The sequence below is a fragment of the Vespa crabro genome, chromosome 1 (assembly GCF_910589235.1).
Source record: "Vespa crabro chromosome 1, iyVesCrab1.2, whole genome shotgun sequence".
NCBI lineage: Eukaryota > Metazoa > Arthropoda > Insecta > Hymenoptera > Vespidae > Vespa > Vespa crabro.
Window position 1 is genome coordinate 20,418,298 of NC_060955.1, and position 21,882 is coordinate 20,440,179.

The 21,882-nt window shown below is 32.3% G+C and overlaps 3 protein-coding genes and 2 long non-coding RNA genes across 10 annotated transcripts; 2 read left to right on the forward strand and 3 right to left on the reverse strand.

Annotated features, from left to right (window-relative positions):
* Positions 1-6,411: 6,411 nt before the first annotated feature.
* On the reverse strand, positions 6,412-8,111 carry LOC124426474. 2 transcript variants are annotated; one of them, XR_006942731.1, is made up of 4 exons: positions 7,794-8,111; positions 7,405-7,538; positions 6,996-7,124; positions 6,412-6,698 (listed from the first exon to the last, which is right to left on the reverse strand). It is a non-coding gene; the product is annotated as an uncharacterized LOC124426474 (long non-coding RNA). The 2 variants fall into 2 exon arrangements; XR_006942729.1 differs by lacking the exon at positions 6,412-6,698 and having other exon boundaries at positions 6,727-7,124.
* Positions 8,112-8,285: 174 nt separating this feature from the next.
* On the forward strand, positions 8,286-9,775 carry LOC124426443 (tRNA-uridine aminocarboxypropyltransferase 2). The gene is made up of 5 exons (XM_046968130.1): positions 8,286-8,551; positions 8,822-8,983; positions 9,043-9,223; positions 9,297-9,499; positions 9,609-9,775. The coding sequence occupies exons 1-5, from the start codon at positions 8,466-8,468 to the stop codon at positions 9,733-9,735; spliced, it is 759 nt and encodes a 252-aa protein (XP_046824086.1). The 5' UTR covers positions 8,286-8,465; the 3' UTR covers positions 9,736-9,775.
* Positions 9,590-13,127, reverse strand: LOC124426371 (protein arginine N-methyltransferase 7). 4 transcript variants are annotated; one of them, XM_046968011.1, is made up of 10 exons: positions 12,462-13,127; positions 12,234-12,383; positions 11,918-12,139; positions 11,598-11,836; positions 11,405-11,534; positions 11,102-11,328; positions 10,425-10,980; positions 10,205-10,365; positions 9,850-10,125; positions 9,590-9,731 (listed from the first exon to the last, which is right to left on the reverse strand). In XM_046968011.1, the coding sequence occupies exons 1-9, from the start codon at positions 12,633-12,635 to the stop codon at positions 9,858-9,860; spliced, it is 2,127 nt and encodes a 708-aa protein (XP_046823967.1). In that variant the 5' UTR covers positions 12,636-13,127; the 3' UTR covers positions 9,590-9,731; positions 9,850-9,857. The 4 variants fall into 4 exon arrangements, with proteins under 4 accessions (XP_046823967.1, XP_046823976.1, XP_046823984.1 ...); XM_046968020.1 differs by lacking the exon at positions 9,590-9,731 and having other exon boundaries at positions 9,789-10,125; positions 12,462-12,640; positions 13,033-13,122; XM_046968028.1 differs by lacking the exon at positions 9,590-9,731 and having other exon boundaries at positions 9,789-10,125; positions 12,462-12,627; positions 13,033-13,097.
* Positions 10,562-11,100, forward strand: LOC124426465. Its single transcript, XR_006942726.1, has 2 exons — positions 10,562-10,703; positions 10,785-11,100. It is a non-coding gene; the product is annotated as an uncharacterized LOC124426465 (long non-coding RNA).
* Positions 13,128-13,508: 381 nt separating the features above from the next.
* On the reverse strand, positions 13,509-21,797 carry LOC124426363 (sodium-dependent neutral amino acid transporter B(0)AT3). 2 transcript variants are annotated; one of them, XM_046967982.1, is made up of 15 exons: positions 21,680-21,797; positions 20,070-20,370; positions 19,733-19,928; positions 19,326-19,441; positions 19,094-19,201; positions 18,942-19,025; positions 18,672-18,833; positions 18,469-18,579; positions 18,187-18,388; positions 17,894-18,096; positions 17,615-17,816; positions 17,356-17,515; positions 17,015-17,278; positions 16,737-16,932; positions 13,509-16,566 (listed from the first exon to the last, which is right to left on the reverse strand). In XM_046967982.1, exons 2-14 carry the CDS (start codon positions 20,253-20,255, stop codon positions 16,737-16,739), a joined length of 2,190 nt encoding a protein of 729 aa, XP_046823938.1. In that variant the 5' UTR covers positions 20,256-20,370; positions 21,680-21,797; the 3' UTR covers positions 13,509-16,566. The 2 variants fall into 2 exon arrangements, with proteins under 2 accessions (XP_046823938.1, XP_046823947.1); XM_046967991.1 differs by lacking the exon at positions 21,680-21,797 and adding an exon at positions 21,164-21,673 and having other exon boundaries at positions 13,509-16,932.
* Between the last annotated feature and the right edge of the window lie 85 nt (positions 21,798-21,882).

Below are 21,882 nucleotides of genomic sequence, written 5' to 3' on the forward strand. Positions count from 1 at the left end.
ATAGGTGAAAAATGTTACATGTTTAACAATGATTTTCGTCTCTTCGTATCGAAATTATCGCAGATAAGAAAAAAAGAAAACACGTCTCTTTTATTATCATATGTTTTATCAACTTGTAAAATTTCATCAAAATCAAAAACAACAATTTTAAAGATATTCTCTGTGAACATACCTTTCCTTTGAGAGAGTAAGGAAAAGAATACTTAATCCTTCAAAGCAATATTATTGAACGTATTACGTAATCTTTATTTGACCCTCTTGTATCTTCTAGAAACGCGTCGATGAAATGAGACTCGCGGAAACTTTGTGACAACCTTTACGAAGAAGAAATGATGGCTCGGAATAAAGAAAGATACTTCGGTGACAAAGCGAATCCGACGTTTCTGTAGAAAAGAGATTGTTATGTACAAAGAGATAATTCAGACTCAGCGAAATGTTTCAAATATATCGTAGAATTAATAGATCACACTAAATCAATCCATCTTCTTATTGCGACGAATGAATAAAGACTGATTCAATGTTACAGAAGATCTAATTAAAATAATATAAGAAAATAAATAACAAGATCGCATCAATGACAACGTAAACTATCTTTAATTGTAGAAAAATCAAAACATACTTGTATATAAATCTCCGATAACATTGAAAGTCGCTGTTCCGTATCGTAAACATTACTCAAAATCCAATTTCTTCTTCATTAAACGAAATAGTTTACATAGAGTATTAGAAAGAAGTCTCGTTCGACATCTTAGCAAATCCTCTTTTCGAATGGGGTCTCGGAGTTCTTGGACACCCGATTATGCCGATCTTATTCCGATGGTAGAAACTTTCTTAAAATTCAATGTAAGCTCCGTGAGTATCTCTGAAAGATCCGGTCGACAACCCCCGTCGAACGAGCAGCCCCTTCAGCCGATGGCGACGGTGCCTGGTTTCCTGGTTACCATGGCGATTCTTTTGCTTGACAGGTGGCTCCAAACCCCACCCCACCCACCTCCACCTCCACCTCCACTTCCTCCTCCTCCTTCTTCTCCTCCGTCACGCTGTACTACCCCTCTAGACTCGTTCGTTCTGCCTGCCACGACTACGACGAACCAATCGCGCACAGCGAAAAAATATTCAATCACGCGTCAAGAACTGGAGGGTGGTAGTGGTGGTGGTAGTGGTGGCGTCGGTTCCAACGGTGGTAGTTGCCGAGGAGAATCAACTCTGTTCTCTCTCTCTCTCTTTTTCTCTTTTCCTCTCTGTTTCTCTCTCTCTCTCTCTCTCTCTCTCTCTCTCTCTCTATCTATCTATCTATCTATCTATCTATCTATCTATCTATCTTTCTCTTTCCCGCTTGCTTGCTCGCTTGCTCACCCCACTCTCTGTTCACGGACGAGAAACGAAGGTCGATGGCGGTAGTATGGTGATCGAACCACCCCCCGTCCGATGCGGCGGAGGAACACCAAACCCCTACCCCGATCAAAGTACGATGGAATAATAAAATGCCTCGGATTACATATTCAAAATCAATGGCTCCGTACCTTCTACATACAAAGGGGTGGGTGGGGTTTACCTCCTCCACCATCAACTTTACGAAGGGAGCAGGCAAGCGGAATATGGTTGCACGTACTCTAAGGTCCGACATTTTAAGCAACCACACCCTCTTTCGCTAAGTTCACCCCCTCCTCTTATTTTACACATTTTTATTACAATTCTTGAAATATTCATATCTGATTTCCAATGCGTCTTAATGGATACATTTTTATATTGATAATTATGTAATTATTAATTATGTGATAAAGCTTTACGCTGAATCAATTTGAAAAAAAGAAAAAGAAAAAGAAAAGAACAAAAAAAAATAATAATAATAATGATTATAATAATACATCGTTCGATCGTACGAATTGAATTGAAAAGATTTTAATTGTATCTTTACTTAATTAATAGTAATTACGCACAAACGAGAGAAGTCGGCAACTTTATAAAAGTTGACGGAGTGGAAACCCGTCCAGACCATTACGAGAACTGAATTACGTGCGATAATTTCACAGACAATCGAAGAGGAAACGGACGAGAGAATGCTGCGCGAGGATTAATCAGTGACTAATTGATCCTCCTGAGATTAAGGTCAACCTTTCAAGGCGGTGCGTTGAGAAAAATCTGTCGTTAATGGAATTAAATCAAAATGATGAAAAATGATTAAATTTCCCAAAATTATAATATTCGAAATGAATTTCAACTTATACACATTTGTTCGGTCTACCGACTGTTATAATATTATATTTACTCGATAATAGATATCATTATAACATTTCTTTTTTCGTCCATCTTTCACCGTGCTATCACAAAAATTTATAATCAAATACTACATGTATAATAATTTAAAGACATACAATTCCACAATCGTATTTTCAATTGTCACTCTGAAAAAGCTTAACATTTTGAAAACAAGTCAATTCGGCAACACTATCATCTCTCCTTTTAATTTTCAATGACACTTTCGATTTCAATTGGTTTTTATGATTTTTCGATCTAAACATTGTAACATCATTCGTGATTCTGTCACATCGATCACGATCAATATTTTTCCCGTATCGTCACTTCGAACGGAAACTTCTCGGAAAAAAACGTTATATCAAATTTAACGTGACAAGCAGAAATCATTCGGACGCATCACGAAAGAATTTTTATTCGGAAATAGTAACAGCGTGGATATTTGATGGCCGGCCGTTTCGAAACTGGCCTCTTGCATTTTGCATGAACGAAGGACGGGTTCTAGTGCCAAGGGCCACCCTTTTGCCGGCCACGTAGTGGGGTGAGCCACGGATCTGGTCAGGTTTCGCTTAACCCCTTGTGACTCGTCTTTGAATCGTACGACGTACGTTGCTTAAATATTATCGGTAATTCGAGAAATCGATTTTAGAAAACAATTTTCATATAGTGCACCATACTTGAAGATATAAATAATAGGAGATGATGATGATGACAACGCAAAAACGAAGATCAATTATTTTAAATCAATAGAAATAATGGTGATTATTATGAGTTTTTCATTTTCACGTATAATTGTTACGTTCGTATTAATCGATTTTTTTCCATACACAATAATTATACTCACGTAATTCATTTCATTTTTATGATTTTTAAAATCAATAAGTTTTTTGAAGTTTATCTTAGCTATCTGATATTACGAGTAACTTATCGTTACAATGTAATATTAAATATTTAGAATCATAATCATGATTGTAAAATTTTTTTCATCAATCCGTCTAATTCTATTCAATTATAAGTAGTATTATTAAAGTATATTAAATTTAATTGAGCTAATTTCTTGTTATAATATTTAAAAATGTTTTAAATATTCACACAGAAAAGATCACCGACTGTATGATATTTAAAATAAAATTATATTGTTATATTATTGAATGAATTGTCGTGACGTGTGCCTGGAAACATATTTGTCGATATCTTAAAAAGACAACAAAAATCGTTCGGCCTTTTAATTAGGTAACAGAAAAATCTCAATGTTCGATGTCGCGGACATTCGATCTTACGACTTTCCTAACGATTGAATTAGAAATCGTTAGGAAAGCATCGTTGGACCGCGAGAAACGATAGACAAAAGCAACAGTGCTTTTTTTGCTCGGCCAGCTGCGAAACGAAAAGCAAAGGGGGACATTACTTAATAAACGTGCGCATCCGGGGTGCGGTCCGGTCGGTATTGTTTCAGAATCGGTAAATGGGCGTCTGCAGGCGGATGCGTGCGGCCAAAGGGTTAAGGATTAAGGGTTGAGAATCGTAGCTCGGACCCACAATGGACACCTGGACGGGTCCACGGGAGTTCTTGCTAAAAAAAAAAAAAAAAAGAAAAAAAAGAAAAAGTAAAAAAGAAAAATAAAATCTTTTTCGTTTGCTTCTGGACATCTGCCATCCATTGGTGTTGCATCATTCCAGCAATGAATCAAGGAATCTTATACGCTCATTAGATAATTGTTTGTTAAAAAAAGAAAAAAAAAACAGAAAAAAGAAATGTCACATTTATCATCTTAATCGATCCATGGGAATATTGTCGGAGAAGCATTTGAGAAAAGTAAAAAATTTCAAAAGAGACATCTTGTATGGAATATGATCTTCAAGTCTATACAATAAAAAATCTTTTATTTACTCCTCTATGTATCCTTCGTAAAGGATCCTTTCTAATCCAAATATCACAATGTCATCTACCGGTTAAAAAAGAGCGGTCCGTCGAAATGACAAAAATCTAACGCTATGATAATTCGTTATGAGAAATGGAAGTATGAGAACGCAAAGCCGTAGAACGAGTCACTCGAAGACTCGTTTTTTTTTTTCGCCTGATTCAGGACCACTCGGAGAGACCCTTGTGTCTCGGCGAAAACAATAAGTTGCATAATAAGCGGGCCGAATAAAGAGGAACCTGTTTCTCGGTCGATGGGGAAGAAGAGAAAGAAGAGTGAGAAAGGATAGGGAATGAAAGGTACCAAAGAAAATGTGGGGTAAAGAGACTCGGCCGAAAAGAAGGAGGCGAAGAGTCTCGGTATATTAACGCGTTGCACCGTCTCATTGGAATTATGATCTTTAGTACTCTCTCTTTTTCTCTTTCTATTTCTTTCTTTCTCGAGTAAAGATGTCGATGAGGAAGGACAAAACGACACATTAATAACGTATGCACCGTGCAGCTGGCAGCAACGTTTTGTTCTTCTTCGCGCTACAGGTTCTTGAATTTCACACACGTCGTGCCATAGCTCTACGACTCTACGGGGTTGTACGGTACTCTTCTCTCTCTTTCTCTCTGTCTGCCCTTCCGAAGGAACCCCCTATTGTTTTACCTCGCGAGACCAGTTTTTGTTTCATTCTGTCTCTCTTTCTCTCTCTCTCTCACTCTTTTTCTTTCTCATTCTCGTTTGCTCGCTTTCTACACAGCTTATTATGTACGCTAACATACCGTTCGTGCACGCGATTGTTCGCACGGACAAACTTCGAATCTCCTCGCCTGTTCCTAACACGAAACGCGCGAGAAAGGGTTTGCGAATGGAGCCGGTGAAATGCCAAGAAAGGATCGATAGAAAAAAAAGCGAAACAATGAAAGGGTTAAAGTTGATACAATTGAGAAACGCGAGAAACGCAGTACCGATGTGCACACGTGACTTATTTTTATAACCATACCCCTATACGCAACGAGGGGTAACGACAGTCTTATCGTTTTGTGAGCCGATCTAACGGCAACGTGACAAGCAAACGAAATTATAACAAAAAAGAGAGAGAGAAAGAGAGAGAGAGAGAAAGAGAGAGAGTGAGAGAGAGAAAGAGAGATAAAAAATTCTTCAATAGAACTGTAGAGTACTTATACCTATGTATATAAGTAAATGCGATTATGTTTATATCTCGTGATCGAATAAATTATTATCCATGGAAAGAAAGTTAAAAGAACAATAACAACGCCGATACCGATTTTTCTTTCGAACGCGTAAAAGAACAATTTCATCCCTCTTCCCGATTTCCAAGTAAATTTCCATTCGAAGCGGTACGTCTTCGATAATAATCCGTCGTTACCGGAGGGTAGGCACGTCCGACGGATCGGTCCGCGGGCATAAATTGAAATGCTAAAAGCGGAATTGGGTAGGAATTAGGAAAAACGCCGCGAAATGGAACGGTGATTACGCGATGGTAGGAGAACGAAAGGAGGAAGAAAAAGGGAGAGAATGAGAGAGGAAAAGAGAGAAAGACTGCAAAGGGCGGACTGAGGGTTGGCCCGTTGGTGAAGTCGAAGGAATTCTTTCCGTCGTTCTTAAAGGGTCAGAAAAGGAAGGCAATGGCGGACATGATGGCCAGCCAAGGCCGCCGGCAGTGACGGCAACAGAGGGGATGGCAACCGATGAGAGGGGTTATGCGAAGGGAAACCAGGAGAAAAAGAGAAAAAGAGGGAGAGGGAGAGAGAGAGAGAGAGAGAGAGAAAGTTCGCGATGGTGGAGGGTGTTCCGAGTGGCGCGTAAATAACTTCCATCTTCGAGGGTCCAACCACCCCCGGTATGCAACCAGGCACCAGGGGGACGGACCTAGAACGTAAAGCCAGGAGTAAGGGCAAAGGGGACAGAGAAAGAGGAAGCAAAAGAAAGCTTCTTCTCTCTTCGAAGATGAGCGAACCGAGCGCGGCTTCGGAACGAACAGTGGAAGGGAAAGAGGAATTAGAGACTCGGCGGTGCTGCCGGAGGAGCCAGATGTAAAATATTCTTAATGAGCAAAGACTTTCAAGTATTGACTCAACATGGCGGCCGTCCTTTCAAGTCGGCTTGTTAAGCATTATTCCGCACCTCTCTCTCTCTCTCCCTCTCTCTCTCTCTCTCTCTCTCTCTCTCTCTCTCTCTCTCTCTCTCTCTCTCTCTCTCTCTCTTTATCTTTCTCTCTCTTTTTTTCCCCATGTACACCTCGGCCTCCCGCCTGCGTTTTTTTCTTTGTGCGGTCCATCCTCTTTTTCTTCCCTCCTTTCGTTTTATTCCTCTTTTCCTTGTCTTTCTCTAATAAATCGTGTTCCCTCGTTCCTCACTATATCCTATACACTCGAATCTTCTCTTGACTTTCACGATTCCCCCAAGTAAAAAGAACGACCTCCTCTCTTTCTTTATAAAGAGGCGAGAGACACGAATGGAGGACGTTACGAGAAAGAACGAGATATCTATGCAAGGACTTTGTCTGTAATTCTACAAATAAAAATTATGTCTATGATAGGTCAGTTACTAAAGAAAAAGAAAAAAATAAAACAGAAAAAGAAAAGAAAGAAAGGAAAAGAAAATAAAAAATAAATAAATGAATAAATGAAAAAAAAAAAACATAAAAAGAAAAATCTTACTTTTCTTCATTGAATGTACGGATGAACGAATATAAAGCGAAGTAGATTCTTCGTCAGTGCATTCACAGAAGGACAAGAAAGTTTGACCTCGGAAGGATAATGATGAAGCTGTCATTTCAAAGATTATTCTCAATGAATTATAAATTACCTGGAATTTTTCTTAAAGGACGGTGATAGAATTTTTTGGATAAACGTCCGCATAAGTTTTACCAAAGAAATTTTATCTTGATAATTGAGACGGACATCGAAAGAATTTTTCAATGGTGTTTGAACGATCCTAAAAGAAGAATTTAATGCGAGTATTATAAAGTGCCGTAATATTTCGTGATCTCGATAATGTATATCTTTTAAAATACAAATTTCTGACTTAACCTATGATGTCTTAAAACAGAAAAAAAAGAGAAAAGAAAGAAAGAAAAAAAAAGGAATTCCATAAAAGATGACTGCCTTGATAGAACCTCAGTATATTTGTAGTCGAAGATTCGAAATTCTTTGAAACCACTCTAGGCTACTTTAGAAGGTTGAAGACTATTAAGCCTTTCGCAGAAAAACGCTACCTTCGTACGAATGGATCGTCCGGTGGATTATTTAAAGGAGACATCCAGGGGCCAGGGGCACGAAGCCTGAGGCTTGTTAAAACTTGGCTCTCGCTTTGAACCCTTGTAGAGGCGTACGACGTCCTCGCGAGGGACTGAAATAAGGGTTAAAAATGTATAAGATAAGATAGAGAACGATGGAAGTAGAGAAAGAAAGAAAGAAAGAAAGAAAGAAAGAATGAAAGAAAGAAAGAAAGAAAGAAAGAAAGACAGACAGAGAAAGGAAAAGCAGGGTTACAAGAGAGGAGGGTGGATGGCAACCAAGGGAGGTGGATAGGAAAGAACGGGAGAAAGAGAGAGACAGAGAAAAGTTTCATTATTGATCAAAGAAACTGAGTGTCGGTACCCACCCCAAAAGCTCGTTCTATTCAACTCGCCTTCGGCTTCCCATTAAAAATACCGGCGTCATTCCTTTTTTGCTATGTAGGCACTGTAGCTCTCCTTCCGATACCTCCTCTCGCCTCACTATCCGATTTTCTTTTTCACCTTTTTATTTTCTACCTCCTTCGTATTCTCTTCATCATCTCGAACCTTTGCCACTATCGCGGTTTAGAACGTTCTCGAAAATAAAAATCCACATTTCCTCCAAATATTATATCGATTCATTCATTATAAATTTCATTTATCGTTAATCGATAATTCATTTAATTATTAACTCGAAATCAAATCTTTTCCATTTATTTACGAAGAAAAGAAAAGAAAAGAAAAACCTATGTGAAATCGATCAGTTCTTTTTTTTTTTGGTTCTTATCGATAATATATACGTGTATACTGGTACGTACGTATCTAAAAAAGGAAATTATGTGACTTGAATAATTAATAAATTTTTTAATAAATACACGATACTTTTAAGAATGATCTTTTCGAAACGATAAATATATCGAAGTAATCTCGAAATATATCTATCTATAGTAATAGTAACTTCCAATAGCCACATTAGTTGGTACTCGTGCAATACGTGTTATTATGCGTACGCAGCTGTTAAATATTAATTTATTTGTAAATATCTACAAATTTTTGTCATGACAAACGAAGATATCGTATGGGAAGAGTTATCAAAGATATCTGCAGATCCTCCTGAAGCAAGAGACAAGTGTATACAATGCAAGTATGTCATTTTGTAAATTTTTAGGTTATGTTTGTAACTCGATTGTATTCTTTTTTTTTTTAAATATATCATATCATTCATAATTAAATTATCATATTAGGTTAGGTTATATATATATATATATATATATATATATATTTATTTATTTATTTATTTATATATGTTTTTACATTGAAGTATTTTAACCAATATTATTGAAAATATTCTGTAGCTATAAAAGGGATCATTAAAAAATTCAGTTTTATTAATCATTATATTTTTTTCCTATAGAAGACCGGTAGCAGTATGTTGGTGTCCTGGACTTCCAAAACAACGATTACGTCCTGAATCTAGGATTATCATTTTACAGCATCCAGCAGAAGTAAAACGTTGTTTACGTACAGCTCCTATGCTAGCACTTGGTTTAGAAGATGGAAAGTGTATGACTTTTAGGTAGGGTAATAATTGTAAAGTAAAGAAACACAAATTGAAATTAATATTTCAATTTATAGAGGGAAAAAGTTTCCGTTGCCTAAACACGAAGGTTTAGCAGAAATTTTAAATGACAAAGATACAATTTTATTGTATCCATCACCCGGTGCTATGGCTCTGAATAAATTAGATCCAGTAGGTACAAATGGACAAAGACCATATAATTTAGTATTATTGGATGGTACTTGGCCACAGGCAAAGGTATAATATTACCTAACATTGTATGTGCATAAAAATGTTAGAACAAATGTGCAAAATAGAATTTACGCTATAGGCCATATATCATGCAAGTCCAGCATTATATTTACTTCGAGCCTATAAACTAGTAGGAGTACCAGCAAGCGAGTATGTCATTCGAACACAACCAACCGAAGGGTGCTTATCCACTCTTGAAACAGGTGCATTGGCACTTTCAATTTTAGAAGGAAATCAACAGTTAAGAAATATTATGCTTGGGCCTTTACATTACCTCTGCAGGTAATTAATGTTTTTTTTTTTCTTCAATCTTTTTGTATTTTTGTATATTTATATATTATACTTTACTATAATATATTGCAATATAATTATAAAATAAAATGCATTTTAGATTTCAACTTGAAAATGGGGCAGTAACACATCAGAGTAAAGAGTTTTTAATCAAGCAGAAGACTTACCCTAAACTTATAGGCAGACGATTAGCTAAACAATTGCGAATGTTACCGGAGGAATCCTAGCAGAGTAATGCATAAAATAAATTATTAAAATAAGTTTTTACAACGAATGAGTATAAAAATAGTATAAAGTAACATTTATTTTTTTTATTTAATATTTTCAGTTAAGATAATCACCATTAATGTTAATCATTCTTATTTTCTTTTCTTGTATTTATCTTAAATTGAAACTCCACAGTTCCATGTTGTGGTACAAAAACAAAGGACCACGACAATATGTCTGTACATGAGACATTCTTAATGTTTCGAAAGATATGTACACCTTGCCTAGTAAATCTGTCCCATGATATTCTTTTACCAGGTACTATTTCTTGAGTGGGGCCACAAGATACATTTATCTCAGAATCTAATTGCCAGTCCACCCACAATGCAACTCCATTGCATAAGCCACTCCTAAATATAAAAAAAATAATTTAGAAAAAATTCATCAAAAATAATATCTTAAATATACTTATATTAACAAAAGTCTTACTGCAAAATAGGAACGTCATCCGATATTTGAATACGTTTTTGATCATGAACATTTGTAGATAGGTCAAATGTTTTAACAGTGAAAGGCAATGTCAAAGCTCGAGCTGGATATTCCCAAAGAGGTTGTGCATCTACAGGACTATCACTTTTGTCACTGGATTCCTATAAAATTTTATAAAAATTTATAAGATATTTTGAACTTTTACAACAGAGTGCCTTACCTGAACAAGCTTATCAAAACTAGATAAATCAAAACCTTCACACACACCAAGAGGTGCTCGGATTTTATGTAGATCTTTAAATTCAACAGCAACAGCTTTTATTGTAGCTGCTATAGGTAATTTTTGAACTTGTGATGAATATTGTGAAGCAAGATACCAAAAACGAAGATTTTCCCATGGTACAATAGAACTGATGAAATATGGCTCACCAAAAATTAAATCTATCATACTAGCTGGTGGCAACTTATCCTTACTTATAATTTCTACTTTGTCTTCGAGGTTATTTGTCTTTATAAACATTTCAATAGTTTTTTGAGACAAAAAATTTGTTTCTAATATATATACTTTTTTTGCACCTAGCTGTGCAGCAGCTAAGCCTAAGAAACATCCATCTGAGAAACAGAGACAAGTAGTATTTGGTTTAACCTTCTTAGACAATGCTTCTATATATTTATTATTCCGTTCTTTGTCATTTAATTGACCTATACGTGTTCTGGAGTAAGCAATGTGTGTACAGCAACTACATATTGGTCTATCATAATTCGGTATATCTATTCTAAAAATTAAACAGAGTTAAAACGTTAGAAGTATAATAAAAAGTAAAACAATGGATAATATGGAAAATATGTATAACAAGATGGAAAAAAAATTGCAATAAAAAAACAAATAAACCTTACATTGGACCATTTTTTATATCAAACCAAAAAGAATATTCGTCATGATAACCAACAAGGCTAACATTGTTATTAACACTTATTTGTACTTCTGATGGAAGATAATAAATAGTTTGCATCCAATGATCTCTCCATGGTATTACATCTGCTAATTCATTAAAATTTATATTATTATGTGGTAACTTTTTAATCTCAGGATGTTCCCATACAGGTGCGCAGCTTAACAAAACCTATGAAATATCTATTAGCAAGAATCTTATTTATAATATAATTATTTTAAATAATATATATTATTATAATTACTACCTTCTTTTCTGTATCCATATTTAAATCCCACCACAAGAAGATTGCATGAGCGGTACCATTGTCAATTGGGGAAACATCTAAACACATCCTATCATTATATTTCAAAGGTGTATTTCCAGACCAGTCAAATCTAAAATACAAATTATATAAATATTTTATATAAACACAAATGCAGACAAATATATATTTTTACCTAAACATAGGCTGTGGTGGTAATAAAGGTTTGAATTCGTCACGAGGAAGACGTGACAATTGAATATCGTGTACAGCTGCAGCCCCAGAACATGATTTTATACATAATGGAGCATTTATAAGAATTTTTTGTGTCCCAGTATCACTGATCGATTCTATTCTATTCCATGCACAAACAGATTTGCTTTCAACAACTTGTGCCCACATAGTACCACTATTTGGTATTACTATACTATCTTTCTAGAAGAAAATTATTTGTAAATATATGTAAGTAAATGAAATATTTATTAATTTAAAAAAAAAAACAATTGTTAATAGTACTTCAAGTAATGTTTCATGAGCATGATGAAAGGTGGATAATGCTCCTTCTCCAATAAGTTCGGTATCGAATACTTCTGTCACCAATATATTTGCTCTTTTTGGCATATCACCATTTTTACCCACTGTCATTTCCGTGGAACGTTTATGTATTAATTTTATTTTATCAGCAAAGCCATTTTCTTTTATAATCGTTACAGCACACATAGCCATTGGACTGAATGCCTAAAAATTAGAAAAAAATTAAGCATCATGGGTACTTTACAATATTTCAAGAATAATAATTTCTTATTTAAACATATAATATATAATAAAATACCTCGCATGCTGTTATACTATCTGCTCCACATTTTGCTGCCATCATAGACAACAAACCTGTACCAGTACCTATATCAAGTACATTAGCTTCTTGTCCAGCATCATGTTTGTTTTTAATGGCAGCCTCAAGAGCAATATAATACTTTTGATTCTATATCAACAAAAAAAAAATCATTTTTTTTTTTATCATCTTATATCAAATTTTAATATTTATATTTGGAATACCAACTCTTTCATGATCGTGCAACATATCAGCAAATGCCGATCTTGCCACTTCTTGATGATAATCATAATCTTGATCTTTCTCTTCCCAAGTTGCAGTACCCGTAATGGGATTTAAACATTGAGTAAATATACTCATATTACGAATAGTTATACAGCGTATAGATAATGATCTAAACATATAATCTTCGAACTACTATTAACTTATATGGTCACTATTATTAATTAAATAAATAAAAATTTGTTTGACTGTTGAACAAAAGTTTGAACAAGCAAATAAAAACAATTTAACAAATGTGAATTATGTATTAAATTATAATTCTATGAGGAATTGTAATTAATTATTTAATATTAGAACTAAAAAAAAAAAAAATATTTTTTAAAAAATCCTCAGTCTATTCGATATACTATTTTATTTAAAAAAAAAAAAAAATTAAATCAAGAAGAATAAGTTTAAATTATACAAATTTATACTATGTTTGGAACATAAAGATATGCTTGTTTGAAATTATAAAAGAAATTCTAAATAGCTGGTATAAATAATTCATAATATTATAAAAAATTTAAAGTTTGTATACATCGTAAAAAATATAAACAGTTCTTGATAAAACCATAACCACAACGACTCACACGAGGTTTTCACTCATTTCGTCTACAAAAGACTAAAACTGACTAGAAGAGAAATTGAACGAGGTGTCGTGTTTGTGAACTAAAATCAAGTCTAACCATCGGTTGTTAAGGAAGTTCTCTGCTACATTTATAGTCATTTAAAAAAGTAGAACGATATTTTATCGGCACGGTATTTATTTCAACATTTAACTGACAACAATATATATATGTACAATTTTACGTATATCCAATATTAACGTGTAAGTTATGTGTTTATATATATATATATATATATATACACACACACGTATGTAAATACATATGTGCTCATATATATATATATATATATATATATATATATATATATATATATATATATATATATATATATATATATATATATATATTTATATATATATATATATAATTAATATAATCATAATGATAACTACCATCCGCTTTAATAATATATCCTATTAATTATTGCACAAGCTACGTCTTATGTTAATCGTATCTCGTATAATATATCAATAATAAAATTTCAATCACACGATATCAATTATGATATAAATGCTTCGTAGCACAATAAACTAATTTACAGTCACTTTATATCGTGCTTAATTTCACCCTTAATTTCACGCTTAATTTCACGCTTAATTGAAATTTTACAGATACATGGATTACAGTAGAATATGTTGTTTTCAAAATAATAATCGAGAACGTATACATTTAAGATAAGAAATTAAACGTATTTTAATTCGTAAAATTTTTCTTTATCATATTCATTCGTAAAACATGATATGATTTCATATACGTAATCTAATTTTTATTTATTGATGTTAATCTTTCCATAACATATTTTCCTATTGTTAGTGATATGAGAAATTAAAACGATATGAGACGTTTTATTGTCCGTAATATTTGTACGTTTAGTGCAAATATATGATTGATATTGTATTCTCTAATCTAACAAATACATAAATAGTATGAAGAAAAAATTCGATATAAATACATATATCATGATTAGAATTTCAGGGACATGAATCTTTTCTTGTTAAAGATGTTCATGCGTCGAGATATAGATATCTTATTGTCGATAAAATTCTTATAGCCAATATCAATAATTATTTACATTATATCAATCAGGATAAACTCAATATAAATATATATGTATATACGTAAATTGCTATACCATTCAAGGCAACGGAATTATTGTCAAAGCAATCAACAGATTCTTATGGATCTCTTAACAAGTATATGTTAATAACTATACGTATGTATATATAGAATTATTGTTATTAATTTTTATTTAATCGTCCTTATATTATAGTTTAGCACCTTAGTAATAAAGCAAACATGAGCTATTTTAGAATATATTGTATAAAGGAAAATATAATCATAATAAATGTAAATTTTCTATTAATTATATATATATATATATATATATATATATATATATATATATTTCGAGTTATAACAAACTCTATTAATTTTGTTCTATTATCTGAAAAAGATTGCACGTGCATTGATTAACTAATTGTTTTACTCAATAGCCTATAGCATGTAGCTTTCTCTTTTGTTTTTTAATATAACAATTAAAAAAACATGCTAAAATAATTAATCTCAATGAGTTTTTTCTCTATCTTGATTAATAAAAAAAGAAAAAAAAAAGAAAAAGAAAAAAAAGAAATCGTTGCTATATGTTTCTTTTTCGCTCTATATAATCTCAATTGGAACAGTCTTTATATTTTTAACATTTCTAATATTGAATATTGTATTAAAAATAACATGCAACATACGTAACGAAACTACGGTCAAAATTATTTTGACGTTAATGTCACGTTATGTTTATGTATTGTCGTCACATTTTCATCGATTATAATTCGATTGAATTTTGTTATTGTCATTATAAATCCCTCGAAACGAGGCATTTACATAATTTTGTATTGTCCTTAAGCCTTAAAATTACGACTGACGAATCACGTTAAAATAATAAATAAATTTTATCATAAGTACATAGAACAGATTTATATGTATCATCACGATATGCCAGTTGTTTCCATTTTCATTTCTATCACTATTGATATACTTTCAACGCGATAAAGCTACCAATTCTGCCGATCAATTCTTTCTGCCATCCAGACTTAATATTAATGAAACTTTTTCTTATCTTTTATTATAAACGATAAGTTTATTATATCGTGTTTTTATTATAAACTCAGAATAAGCACGTATCGCGATCATTGAAGAACGTAGATAATTCTAACCATCGTTTCAAAAGTAAACGACAGTAATTTGTACCTTTTGATTTTCCTCTCCTTATAATAAGAGAACATGTAAATTTTTTTATCTGATATACGAATAATAAAACTTACTTCACATATTTAACAAGATTAATATTTCCTTAATATGAGAACGTTAAATAGTATCGTTAAAACTTTATATAAAAATTTACTAGAAATAGTCGGGACAGGCAGAATAAAGAATCGGCTAAGTAGCGTTGTTTAAAATTTTACGAAAACAAAAAAAAACCCGAAGAAATAAAACTTGGGAGACGTCCCATTTCTGACTTATTGAATGGACGGCTCCTATTCTAATCTTAAATCTCACATTAATTGCAATTGCTAAACAATAAAAGTGCAATCGCTGATATTATTGATAAAATGTATTCTTATTGTCGATATGCCACAAATTTCCGGGATTTACCTTTTTTAATATATTTAAATATATAATGGATTCTCTAAAAACGACAGATCAGTACATACTAATATGTTTATGTTTTTTCCCACTAGCATCTGTATTTTCGATTAATTTCGAACGTTCTTTTTTCGAAATACGATGCTTTTAAAAAATATAAAGAAACCTTAGTATATGAAAGTATTGACGTTTGTCAGACGGAAACATATGAAAATATTATAGTATTTAACAAGTTTTTATCGATAATTTAGAATATAGAATACTGTATCATTAATAGACATTGTCTGATACAAGCAATAATAAATATCGTATGAGAGAGTAAAATATTTAAAAAAAAAAACTTATAAATTGCATCGCATTTCGAGTATAATACGTTATTTTCCTAATATGTAAATAGAAAGTTACACGTCGAAGACAATGCTAAGCGTAATAGCAATACATTCGACGTTCGAAAAATACAGTCGCGATATTTTCTCATGAAATTCAAATTTTCATTCATTTATCTGTATATGTTTACGAATACAGCAAAACGACGATTTGTATCCATTTTTAACTTCTAATAATATTAGTACTGTATATTTCCTTACCTAATATCTAATATGTTTGTAAACTTCCAAAACTTTGAACAGATTTCAGTATTTCTCTTGACTAATATTGACACATGATGTTGTTTAAAATCACGAAAAACAGTAACAATATAATAATGTCCTCATAAATCCTCATCAATTTTCATATATCGGATAAATGTTATATCTCATGTAATCCAAGAATTCATATTATTTTCAGATTAATTGACTCGATGAATCCTATAATTAAATATGATTAATAATGAAAATAAATCAATAAAGACTCTGATATCATTGAATCAATCAAACATAAATACTGATTATGTCAATTATTTCTTTAAAAGAAACATCTATTTCTCGAGTTAAAAAACAATTAAACGAATATCAATATGGAATAAATAAGACCATTCCTAGGAGAGATCCTCGTCATCATCGCTAGGACCACCTGTTGGACAACATAGTCCTTCTGTACCATCGGTTCTTATACAGAATAATAAAGTTTCAGCAGCAGTAACTTCATGGGGTACGATTCCATGAAATTCTTTCAAATCTGCTGCTGGGAACCAGGCTTTTTCATTGTCATCAATTATAAGAATACCAAAACATCTATAATATACAAGTCGAATAAACAATCAATCAAATTTTAGGAGATAATTAATTGAGATATATCGTAGATATTAAATATTACCTGCAAATGGCAACTGCAGGTATCCAAAGAACGGATGCAAGAATAAGAATACCAATAAGGATGAGAGCCCATATTGGCCATTCGTGTTTCTCCGTTATACCTAAACTTGGTACCCATGCTGGATAACCACTCCCTTCCATAATAATTTCGACGAATGAAGCAATCAAGATACTTAACATCGCCAAAGGACTGAGATATTTCCAACAAATCAACCAATAAAGTCCAGGACGATTACCCGTCATTAACTCTATGTCATCGGCAAATCTAAACACAATGAATTATCCTTATTATCCTTATTATAATATAACAAATGATTTGTAATAACTAATTAATATAGGTACCTTTTTAATCCATACACATAAGATACTCCAATGCATTCGAAGAATGCGATGATCAATAAAGGAAAGTTTCCACTGAAATTGTCAAAAAGTACGAAGACATAGCTGCCAGCACCATGAGCGAAAGCCATTGAAATTATACAACACACCAAACAAATTGCACCTGATAAAGATTGAAAAATGTTAAATCGCTTCAAAATATTATTTCATTAATAATAAATTCTTGCACTGATCGTACGTTATTTTTAACAATACAACGAACCTGTTAAGATTTCTTTTCGTAAATTGGGAAAAAGCTTCAAATCGACAATACTCGTAACGACGCCTTCTAGTGTACCAAATTGAGAATCGATACCCAAGGTAAATAACATTAAAAAAAATAAAATCGACCAAAATTGGGCACCAGGGAATTGATTAATGGCTTCTGTGAAGATGATAAATGCTAAACCAGTACCTGATGCTGACTGTATAAAGAAATATAACGTATAGATACGTGACAGGACAGAATATAATATTTGAAATAAATAAATATAATACTCACATTATCTAATTCCTTCTCCAGATCGCATACCGGCAATTTTGGCATAATTAAATTGTCCAAAGAACCATTTCCGGTAGTAACATTAAGTAACGTATTTGCATCGGGTATGACATCGGGTATTTTGTCTTCGGTACCGAAAATATTAATTAACAATGTATTTCGTTCTGTCAAACATTCCTCGTAAACCATAGTCGCTTTAAATCCTGTTATTACAATAGGAAAACGTACATTGTACAAACGTACATTTGTGAAATGTTTATCGATCATTCATATAAACTTCATTTAATCATTACCTATAATCGAAAAAACAACAATTCCCGCAAACATAGATGTGAAGCAATTCGTAAAGCTAACCATGATTGCGTCACGATAACAATTATTATTTACTGGATTATAGGAAGAAAAGGCTATCAAACCTCCAAATGCCAAGCCAAGAGAAAAGAATATTTGAGTACCAGCTTCCAACCATACTACTGGATCTGTAAGTGTCCACCACTGACAAAAATGGATAAAAATTTCATTATCATTTTCTAACATGTCGATATTATCAAAAGTTATAGTATACTTTAATGTACCTTTGGTGTAAAAAGATGCCGTAATCCATCTGACATTCCCGGTAAAGTGACCCCTCGGAAGAAGAAAATAATTAACACGATATATGGAAACGTAGCGGTCACGTAAACGACCTGTTAAACACAACAAATAGATAAGTAAAACAAGTTTACTTGATTATATATACATATTGTATAAAGTGAATCAAAAGATATTAATCGAATACCTTGCCTGACGATGCGATTCCCTTGATCATACACATATAAACCAAAATCCAAGCAATAACTAGAGCCAGTGCAATCTTCCAATTAAATACTTCCGGGGTATTAATATCTTTAGAGATCATCAGAGTCGTCCGATACCAAAAATATTGAGTTGGGCTACTTTGCTATAGATTGACATATATTAGGATCTAATTTTCTCATTCCTATAACAATTTTACCCACAGACTTCATAGAAATCTGTGATTTCTTCGATAGATACGCGTAATACTTACTAAACATTCTAGTTCTGGTGCATAAGATCCATTTTGAAAATATCTATTCGGACATTCGGCCCATGGTAATTGTGATTGAAAACTCTTTAAAAAGAAATGATTTTGTTTGATTTAAAAACGCAAACAAAATGCGAAATAACATCGTGACTTACTTGGACAAAATAGAAGAGGCACCAAGCGATAATAGTATTGTAATAAAGGGCCACGTTGAAAGATACGACAGCACTGCTAACACCTATACCACCCATGTATGGCGAAACCTTAATAAAAAAACTCGTATAAGTCAACTTATGTCAAATAGATAATATTACCAAATAAATAGAATTTCTTTTGACACCTGTTGACTGTTTGAGTAAATATTATAATATTATATTTTAAAATCACCTGATTCCAAACACCGATGGCTCCTTTTCTTAATCTTTGGCCGATAGCCAATTCAAGGTAAAATATAGGAATACCCTCGATCGCCAGCATAACAAAATAGGGTATCAGAAATGCTCCTATAAATAAATAAACCGGTTAAAATATTTATTATATTCATTGAATATATATATATATATATATATATATATATATATATGATGTTAAATACTACCACGTTCCTCTAATAAATATTCATATAAAATATATGCCTCTCGATATGACCTAGATCATAGCTAATTAAAACACTTGTCCTCGTTGTATAAAATTTTCTTCGAGAAAAGAGATATAAATATAAATGTTCTATCTGTATACTTCCTATTAAAATCGATACAATATAATGATAATATGAAATTATTCGATGAACATACCTCCACCATTTTTTTGTGCCAAATAAGGAAATCTCCATACATTTCCAAGGCCAACGGCATAACCGACAGTAGCCAAAAGAAACGTGAGCTTGCTATCCCAATTTTCACGTTCATCCTCGCCAGCTTCTGGTCGAAAAATTCCTTTACCTTCGTTACTCCCTAATTTACTACTTTCACCTTCGTTCATCGGTTTACTCTATAATTAATAGATCGAATAACAAGTATGTATAATGTAAAAGAATTAGCATATATATTTTTAATATGCATAAAATATTCATTAAATATATATTTAAATGCGATAAAATATTCGTAAATTAGATAAAGGAAATTTATGTACCTTTTTATTTGGACTGGAATCATCAAAGGCTGCGTTCGTAGCTCCGTAATTGACACTGGTAATATTTTTACGATTGTCCACGACTAATCTACCTCTCATCTCTTTCATTTCCAATTTATCGACGCTCTTTTGTGGCTTTAAATCTCGGGAACTTTGACGACGGACTAAATGCGCCGTGTTTGCCATTTTTTTTTCTCTTCAGTCTTCTTTGATTTCTTTCGATATATCCTATTATCCCTTTAGAGTTATTGTTTATTATGAGGATCAATCGGATGTTCCATGTATATCTATGTACTCCATCCTATCATGAAAAAATTAATTAAAATATTTAGATTGATCAAATTAATGTATATAATTTTGTATTTAATTTTTGTGAAAAAAAAATGTATATGATATTATGCTCTACTTTCTTTTTCTCTTACTTCTTTTTTATGCTAGAATTTTATTTCAATTTATAAAAATGCACAAATTCTTGCGAGAAATTATTAATGGACTAATCAAATTCAATAATTCTATTTGCTAAATTTTTTGGAAATAAAATTATCGTTAAAACGGTAATTTTATCAAAAATTCTAAAATTACAGAAATATTAATAATTATATCAATGTGTGAAATATACGAAGCTATTTTTTGAATTTCATTCTTGTCAAGCGACGCAAACATGAAAGATTAATAAGATATGCCCTAAAGCATTATATACATATGTATATATATGTATATATATATGTATTATTACAAAGCGAAGAAAACACATATATCACATATATATATATATGTTACGTCTTACTAATGAAAATTACTGACAGGTTCTTTTGTGTAGATACTATCAAAGAAAAGTTATCACATTTTTCGTTAAAAAAATACGAAATAATACTGTACGATTAAATTTTTGTTTTATTTAATTTTGAACTTCCTATATATATGTGTATATATATATATATATATATATATATATATAGGTATATATGTAGTATAAGTATATATGTATTATATATAATAAAGTATCACGATAAGGCGTAAAAATAAATCAAAGAATAACAATAAAATTTGTATTAACAGAAACGTTTAGAAACATTATTTAATTTTAAACATACCATATGTTGACACTCGTATGGAGAAGAGCGAACTTTTAACTTAAAAGTTGAAATATATCAAATAAATGCTTATCAAATAATCAGAATATGGATCGTAGAACTATTGCCCTTTGCGCGAACATATGTTTATGTGACATTTTTGAAAGAAATAAAATTTTCGATAGACCGCTCGCAATTTCCGGGGCGCCAATCCTTTACAGGTGATACAAATTTTAGTATCGGTACACCACTGACGTCATTAACGTAAAAAGCAATCAGTAAATTGTTTCACGTTTATATTTACTATGTTTCATTGATTTTAATCCTTTTTAACCGGTCTGTCTATGACTCTATAAATTTTTCATTCGATAAAATCATGCCTTTGTTCTATTGAAAAGTGTTCTCACTATAATACATTACTTAAAAATATTTAACGAAGGAACATACTCTCATGTTGCGAAAACAAATGATCAATGTAAAAAAAAATGGATCAATCGGTATTCCGACGAAAAGTATCGTCGCAAGCTCACCACTGACCTGTTAGGGTGAAACGAAGAAAAGCGCGAGGGTCTCCTTCCAGTACAAGGAGGAGTTGGCTACTGTGGCACCCTCTACCACGATGGTAACTTTTGAAATTACGATATACACCGGAATCAATAGCAGGCGCCGGCGCCCCGACGCTTCCGAAAGACATTTCGATCAAAAATATGTCTAATTCGTATCCGTAAGCTGATTGGTCA